Raw genomic sequence first — 8,809 nt, forward strand, 5'->3', positions numbered from 1 at the left:
CAATTCGCTCTTGCGCAACAAACTCCTAGCCTTCTGGTTAGATCAGTAGGTAGAGCGACTGCTCCCGTTTAGCGGTGGTCCCGGGTTCGAATCCTGGACCGGTACGAATTTTTCTTCAACTGCGGAGCTTTTGAGAAAGCTGTACAGCTTTCCTTTGTAGCCGTACGGCTGCAAACAAACCTTCCCTCGTAGAAACTTACTCCAGGTTGCGGATTTCCCCTAAACCTGGTCGATTAAGGCTAATTCCTGTTCCATTCTGGCAGGGCGTCGGGTTAGTGCAGTGGTTAGCTTACTTGGCAGCTGCTCGGGCGGCCCAAGTTCAAATTTCATGCGAACCGAAATGAGCCTTTATGTATCATATTTACAGCGGCGACCGTTTTGGTACCATTCGTGTTGTCACCGACGTCAACTATGGCCACTTGTCGCATCTGGTGAGACGTCTAATGCTTTCCTCTTGACCCGCCGCGGCGGATCAGTGGCTAAAGCGCTGTACTGCTGAGCCCAAGGAGGTGGGTTCGATCCCGGCTACAGTGGCAGCTTTTAGATGTAGGCGAAAAGCGACAACGCCCGTGTGTTCGAGATTTTGGCGCACGTCAGATTCCCGGGAGGTCAAAGTTAATCATGAGACCTCCAATACGGCAGGGCCTATAGCCAAGGCTTAGCTTCGGCGGGTTAAACCCCACAATTTAAATTTGAATTTTTAGAATATTCACAATGCGCAAGGTGTAAACCTGCGTTGACAACAGAGAGCGCGTTCATACCTGAATTCCTCATCCTCCTTTGTGTCGCTCGTCCAGGCCGGAGCCTGCGTTCGTGGACGGAGGTGGTGAGGGCCGCTGGCGGCAGTGTCTGACGGCCGGCATCTGCGTGGGCGGCGTGGTGCTGGTCTTCGTCGTGGTTATTCTCGGAATGATGTTCGGGGGAAAGATACGCTGGGCCAAGGCTCAAGGACGCCAGGGTCTGCGCAGGCACAGCGGCAGCGGGGCCAACGACTCCGCCACCCCCGAGGGCGCCAAGAGGGAATGGCCCTGGTTGAACCTGCCCGAACGTACGTGACCGCACATCGTTGCCCTCTCGTCTGCGACGTTGATTGTAATGTTAGCACCACACACAATAGCCTCGCCACTGGCACAGCGCTAAAGTGTCATCACGTTCGTTATGCTTGAAGGGCCCGTATATAGGTAAAAAAAATTAGTTCCTCGCCGAATAATGATACATATTTCACCGCAAACTTCAAATAAGTGACCGAGATAGCAATGGCGACTCTATGGGGGCGTCACAGAATCTTGAGTGCCCGATTGACACCCGCCCACCAAAGCCATAACCGAATTTGAAATATCTGTGCTTTAGCGTTCTCGTGAATTCAATCTCAAGGACGTGAATCGAGAATGACTTGTTATTTGAGTAATGGCTTGTCACTGTTCCAAACGAATTTGCGACTTCTGTTCTTTAGGTAGAAGGCAATAACAGAAGGCTCACGTGTTACCACCTTAGGGATAATCTAAACTCCAGTTGGTGAAATTTCCGGCCACGCCGTCGTAAATCCTTCCAAGTGGGACACGTTCCGGCAGAAGTCGTTCAGTCCGATCTGCCCTCTTGAACCAATTCATAAGATCTTAGTGGTAGCTGATTCATTGGGCGTACTTAGTTCTTCAGCTTTATTCGCACCCTTCTCCAGGAAATGCAATAAGTCCGCACGCTCAATGCGAACACGCTTTAAAAAGGACATTGGTTTGCAAGGCACCGCGAGCTTCAGTCGGAAACTGAATGCGTGGGGGGCTGCAAACTTTATGGAGCGTGCCTTAGGTCCGCGAGACTCAGTCGAAAAGAAGTTGAAAGAAGTTGAAATTGCTCTTTTGTTCACGGCGATATACCTTCGGTGCCTTGCTGCGGGTTCAGGGGGCGGGTGGAGGGGATGTTGGAGAGGGACTTTCACGGTTCTAGCATTCCCCAACTAGAACGCAGTTGCGGAATGCTTGCTTGCTATGTTGTGCAAGGGAGGAGACAGGAGAACATAGCGGGCGGGCTAATTTTAGCGCGAAAGCACTTTGTCAGCCTACCTCAGTTAGTTTTGCAGGAAATTTGTGCATCCTCCTGGACAAAGCCTCATTTATAAAGGTTCATTCGTGAAGGTTGCGTATTTTCCAGTTTATTACTCGCTTGCGCCAGCCCATATGTGCAGCTGAGGGAATGGGTTACACGGTGGCCCGGTGGTAGTCCTAATGTCACACTTTGGTAATTAACGCCACAAATTGGTGCACGCAGTCCGATCACACAATGAGTTTGACTATCTTGGTATATCGTTAGGCTTCACATTAACGTTACCGAACGTTTCGCGTAGGCATTCAATAGGGAGTATAAGCGTACAATTACTGTGTTCGAGTTACGTTTACCGCATTACCCGAAGCGGGAGTTTGCGCTTAACGCTGAAATCAATGGCACATGCTTTAGCACTCAGTTTGCGGTTCCATGTTCCGGCTTGGAGATTGCCGTAATGCAAGTAGCGACATCTGAAGAATTAGACTCAAAGCAAATGACAGAAGAATTTGTTGCCCAGAACTGTTTGTTTACTCTCGTAGTAGCTTGAATTTTGGACTTCTGGTATAAGACGCTCACAATACAATATTCCTTTGAAAAAGTAGTAGACATATCCCGTACAGTTAAAAAAAAAGAAATCATGGTGTCGATGCAGTCATATAGTGGGCACAATTGACACCAAATAACGTTAACCACATTTCACGCCTTCTTTAAATATTTCGGCTTAGAATGAGTAAATTATACCAGAATAATTACACAATAACGTATTTTATAGATGGTGCCCCATACGAAAGAGGGCATACGCGCAGTCGTGTATACAACGCTTGCACGTGACGTCACCACCACCCTTTCTTGTGCATTGCTGGCAGCTTCCCTAGCGCTGCTCGAAATAAGAGCACCAGATAAGTTCACTGCGTTTCGTCGTCCGCGCGGTTCACCAACATTGCAGCTATCGTGACGTCAGTGCAAGCGATGTATGGACAACGCTTTATAATAATGCAATACCAGTCTATGAATACTGTGAGTACTGTGAAGCACTGCAAGCGGTTACACGCTGACAGAGTAGCACATTCCCTCCATTGTGTATTGCACAGTGCTTTGTAAGCATTAATGTACGCTACTTTTGCACCAAATCTAGTGCTTGGCGTAGACACACCGCCTTTTGTTTTTTGTTGTTCTGCCATGTGGAATGCGTACATAACGAACAGCGCTTATTTGACAACAATTTTTGGTATTTCTCATTTCCAGCTCCCAAGTTCAACACAACGGGTGACGTAGCAATTTATTTTTATTCTTGAATGGTTCTGTACCACGCGCATTCACTCAGCTTTTTGGGCAGCTGTGTTCACGGCTGGAATCCCTATCAGCGCCTCACCGACTGTGTTCCTTGGGAGTCAAAGTTGGTCTATCTTCTTGCTTGTTCAGCTGTTTATTTCCAATAGTTTAGCCTCATCCTCAATGAGTTCGCTTCTGGTATGCTGCATACGATGTATTATAGATACGTTTGGGTTACACGCTGAGAATCAGCTTGAACACAAACGAAACTTTTTTTAAAGCGTACTTTGTTCATGGCTTTCGCCATCTGTGCCCACCAACTACCACACCACTGTGGCTATTGGTGTGCAACAAAATAAGGATTCGTTGTCATGAAACTCGAAATGCGTGTTGGTGAGTAACCATTTATGCGGGTCGCTAACGTGCTGGGAATGCTCGGTAGTACTGATTTATCAGTTTTTTTGCTTATTAGAAAGGAAACAAAAGAAGTGTTTTGCGTAAATTGGTGTGTGCTGGTTGTACATTCGAGAGGCGCATGGGTTGTAACAGAAGATTAACAACCGCCTGTAAGTTCCCTGAAACTAATTATCTTAGTAAGGTGATTGTGCTGGTATGCTATTACTGAAGTGGTGGTATACACTAGGTGCCTGTATAGAAGTTTATTTTTATAACTAGAACCACTTGTGTTTATGGCTCAGCTACAAGTGTTATTGTGAAACGAACGATATGGCACGTGGGAGTGCGGAGCATAGGTTCTATTACTTACAATGGTATATCAAATACAGTGCGTTGGCTTTTGTGCTGGTACTTGTGATACGAATGTTCTTACTGGTAGTAGTATGTTGATGCTGCTATATCGAAACCAATGGCGCTGGTTATTGTGCTGGTGTTTGCGGTAGAACTGAGGTGTTCGTACTGATAGTGCTGGTTAGTGGTGCTGGTACGACAGTGCTACATATTTACGAGGCTGATACAATAGTAACTTTTCCGGCAAATGTGCTGGTTGTTGCGGAAATTCACGTTACTGCTGCAAACAGGCGCAGTGTGCAGTTTTGTCTCAGGGTGGTAATCACTGTTAAGCTATTGGACAGGTATTTGTGGTATAAATTGTGGTGTTATGCTGCTGGTATTTAGGTGACTGCGTTTGGATCCTGCGATGTACAAAGTACAAGTGGTGAATGCTACTGCTGGTACATCTGCGGGACCTATTTAAAACACCGATATAATATTAAGTGCGCTGGTAGCTGTGCTAGTAACGGTGCTGGTTGTAGCAGAATTCACGTTACGTGTGCGATTAAGCAAGTTTAATAGTGTCGGTATTGTTGACACAGGATGCTGATTGCTGTGCTGGTACAAGACAAATGGAGCAGCGTATTTGCTTTACTGTTAAATATTGTCAATACTTGTGATTTGCGAGTTCATGGCACTAATGGTGCTGGTTACTGCTGATACAAGAGTTGAATCTTTCCCTGGAACAATAATCAATTGCTGGCAATGATACGTGCTGTGCTGGTACAAGTAGACTACCGTAAATCACTTAATGTTTTACTGTCGCCGCAGCCGTATTATGGCCTGTAGACTAACAGTACACTATCTGTGCTGGTATAAATCGTTAGTGTGATAAGTAATACTGGTGGCAGCAATGCTACGCACGTTAGCGACTCCTTAAGATTACGGGAACAAAGTTAAGGCTTCGTGCAAAACATAAAGCTTGCTCCGCGTGGTGCTGTTACTGACGCCACGTTTACGTTTACGAATGTTTTTGTTGGCAGGGGATGCTCGTAGGACTGATCATAGTTGTTGGAGCACTGACAGTAAGTATCAGTGCTGCCACGCCAAGAGTTACTGTGTATAGTAAGGTTACAATATTACGATGGGAATTGCGCCCCAGTCCGAATAAAATAGTGCACAACACGCAACTGCTAAATAGCATTGACAGGTCACGATTTACAAGGCTGACGCTGCCAAGGTAATTAGTGTTGCCAATAAATGTGTCATGGATAAACTAACTCGGAGTTATTTTATCCATCATATCAGTGTAATACAGTAGCGTTCAAAGTTCAGTGTGGTGCGGCTGGGAAGCCAATGTAATGGTCACAAGCATTCGTTTAGAATTCCTTTCAGGGCTAAACGTAAGTACTTATTCAGTTCTTCAGTTGCAGCCTAATTAAACGGGTTTATAACAAAAAAAGCATATTTCCTTTTTTCCATATGGACCTAATTCACCGGGAGCTGGTTGAAAATCGCACACGTCGGATAATTTTCTCAAGGTAAATGGTTGCTACCTTATTTTCACCACGTGAACTTGGCGGTAGATGTTGTTTATGACAGAACTAGGTAGACTTAGGACATTTTAATTCTGGTCGTATATTAGTTAGTTTTAACGAGAATCTAATTTGATGCGTATCTAAATCTTGAGCTAATGACAAATTTCAGTAATATCTACATTCTTTTGTTTTTCAGATGCACATCGATTGTACCACGGAGTTTAGCAGCTACGATGCCTGTTTCCGAGACCTTTTTTCTTCCAAACGACTGCAAACCAATTTGGAAGCTAAACAGTCCCTACAACTGTCTTATAATTTCCGCTTCAGCAGAAAACGATTAGGCTGTGTGCTGAAATACTTTTTTGGTTTGAAGATTTATTAGAATTGAAGTCGTTTGAGGTTGTTTTCAGAAAAAAAAAATATAAAAGTTTCCAAAAGTTGCAATTACTTTGCAGAAAGACAATACAAATATTTAAAAAAAAGGCTGTATGTACTTTATTGGTGTTTTATTCGGTGTGCTTCTGTGTGCTTCATTTTTTGGGGGGAAGTAAATAAATTGCGGAACGACCATCCGGTGTGGTACTCTTCCAAGTGAAAGTTAGTGCACCGTTGAAAGGCGTGCTTCCAACAAATACGCCTTAGAACTGCCTAACAATACAGTCAGAATTTCATTTAACAAAGTTGCGGGAAGTCGCGAATTATTTCGTTCAATTGAGAACTTCAATCAATTGAAGTCAGCATTTCTCGGTCACTTAATTCGTTACATTTCATTACATACTGTAGCGCCATTCAGCAAGCTTATGCGGCGTCGTATTTGCCAAGTGCAAATGCTCCAAAAATAAAATTTCGGCCTGCGCGAATGAAGAGAGACCACAAATTGTTGCCTGAACAAGAGCGGCTCCCAAGGAACTACAATTTATTTCCCACTACAAAAGTCTGTGATGTGTCCTTGCGTGCGCTGTGTAGGCAATGGCCGCACGGATTTCTCGTAAGTTTGTAGTGCGTCCTGCCAGTGCGTGCCCCGTATCCTCGTGTGCTCCGGCAAATATTCGCAGCAGATCCAGGGTATCCATCACTTGACGGGAACTACCCACACGGGAACTACCCACAGAACGATGACGGATGAAGAACACAAAGTATGCCCCGAAAATTTCGATCGCCGAAGATCGGAGTAGTAGTAAAAAATTTTACTTCTGAAAACGTTGGGCGGTTTCAAAGCTCCAGAAATTAGAACAGCGCCATTGCCATCCATGACGTGAAAACGAAACTTTTTTTACTGCTGGCGCCTTCTGGTGAATTCAACTCAAACATGCAACGCACGTTTTTCGCTGTGCAGTCTCGTAAAAGCGGGAGAAAGTGGTTTCGATGTCATCTTCAGCGCGCAAAGAATAAATTTTCAGGTGTTCTCTACAAAACAGACCAACAATTTACACTTTTTGAGCTGCGTTTTTGAGAAAAGGTTTGTTCAAGCTGAAAAGATCATGAAATTGGTATCGTTGTTTCGTTAGAGTTAGCCAAGGCGTTGGATACCTTCATTACATCGGCACTTCCGTTCAATCGGGTTTCGTTAAATCGAGTTTGTCTGTATTACGTTTAGGATACCTGCTGTAGCAAAATATTTCTGGTATGACGTGGTAGCATGCTTTTAGAAAAGCTTTAGAGATTTGTGTTTTGACTGAATAATTTAAGAGGCACCTTAACAAAAACAATTGTGAAAATGATATCGAGATCTCGTGTTAGTCCTTTAAGATGCTTCTACTTTAGGCCGATTCCCGTTTAGTCTGTTTAGTCAGTTTATTGGCCAATCCACCGCTGGAGTTAATGGCATTAGTGTTCTTTCAAAGCGAAGATTTAGTGTCACTGACGGCGTCTGTAACGCGAAAACACCCTGCGGGAAAGCCTGCTCTGAGGATGATGATGAATTATCATGGGTGAAGTGAAAGAAAAAGAAAACGCTTCAGTGGCCGGCATCGAACTTGGGCCCCTCGCGTTATGAAGCCGGCGTCTATCCGATTGCCAAGGCATCACGAGTTATTACAGTGCCACCATCCGGTTCTTCCGGATGGCGTTGTCGTTAGTTACTTCAGCGTGGTCCGTTGTTTTATGCGTGACAACCATTCAGGCGCATACTCTTGGATTTTAGGCCTTCAACATAAAGCGTCCCACTCTCACTAAAGAACTGTCGCACCGGCCTAGCATCCACATCACGGTGAAGCAATGCCATGCGCACCCTCCAAATACAACATCGTCGAAACTCAGTCAAAACTATGACGACAACGACAGAATCCGCCACGAGAAAGCTTCGCGTTCGACCATCGTTGTCTTTAGACGGACGGGTGCATAATTTTTAAGTGCAATGCAATGCTTAAGCGACCCTGAACCTGCGTCCACCGGCGATGTCCGCATCACATACCCACGTGGGGGATTGGCCAGGAATCTCCTCGTCTTCCTTGGCAACAGGGGGGAGATGGGCGCGCGTTGCCTGGCCGCTGACATGGCACATACCCACGTGGGGGATTGGCCAGGAATCGGGCGTGAGAAGGGCTAATGCACCCGCTTAAAGAAGTACTCACACGAAATTTCAAAGCTGAGATCCGCTCTAGCAATCAAGTACAACGACAACACAAATAGGTGTCTATGAATAAATGCATCTTTCTTTCTTTGTAGTTGTGTGTGTGTGTGTGTGGGATCTCTCTTTCGCGAACATTACCGAACCGCGCAAATTCAACTCGTGCATTCGCACTTTCACATTCTTCCCCTCGGGGAAATGCGGGGAATTTTTTTATGAACACCGCTGGATTTGCAGCACCAGCCCCAGAGTGAACGCCGTCGTTATAATATCGTGCCTCAGGCAGTGACAAACTGGTTATAGCTGTCTACGTCGACCAGGCAACAAACACCATAATTTAGCTTTAGCGACTGTTTCAACCTCTTGCTTTTGTACGTGCGTGATTATCAAGCCATCATCTAAGACGAGAATGGACATCTGCTCTTTGCTTGTGCCTTCTTTGCGTATCTCCTGCGACATTAAGTCAGTGGTTGGAGCCGAATCGACAGAACGTCAACATTTTAATGACGGATTCTACTGGGGCAGCATACCGCTAACATTATTCAAAGCTGGGCACAGCACCCATTTACGAAACATCACCAAAAAGCTTCCATTAGAGCTGAGGGCTCTGAGCAAAGCGTCATAGGAGGGGGACATGTTTTAATGTTAGCGCAGCGACAGC

The 8,809-nt window shown here is 45.4% G+C and overlaps 1 protein-coding gene across 1 annotated transcript; it reads left to right on the forward strand.

Annotated features, from left to right (window-relative positions):
• The first annotated feature begins 411 nt into the window (after positions 1 to 411).
• Positions 412 to 5,992, forward strand: LOC144143049 (uncharacterized). The gene is made up of 4 exons (XM_077674870.1): positions 412 to 431; positions 798 to 1,048; positions 3,286 to 5,582; positions 5,776 to 5,992. Exons 1-3 carry the CDS (start codon positions 412 to 414, stop codon positions 3,333 to 3,335), a joined length of 321 nt encoding a protein of 106 aa, XP_077530996.1. The 3' UTR covers positions 3,336 to 5,582; positions 5,776 to 5,992.
• Positions 5,993 to 8,809: the final 2,817 nt, after the last annotated feature.

The sequence above is a fragment of the Haemaphysalis longicornis genome, unplaced genomic scaffold (genome assembly GCF_048455015.1).
Source record: "Haemaphysalis longicornis isolate Haplotype H1 unplaced genomic scaffold, Haemaphysalis longicornis Haplotype H1 scaffold_6, whole genome shotgun sequence".
NCBI lineage: Eukaryota > Metazoa > Arthropoda > Arachnida > Ixodida > Ixodidae > Haemaphysalis > Haemaphysalis longicornis.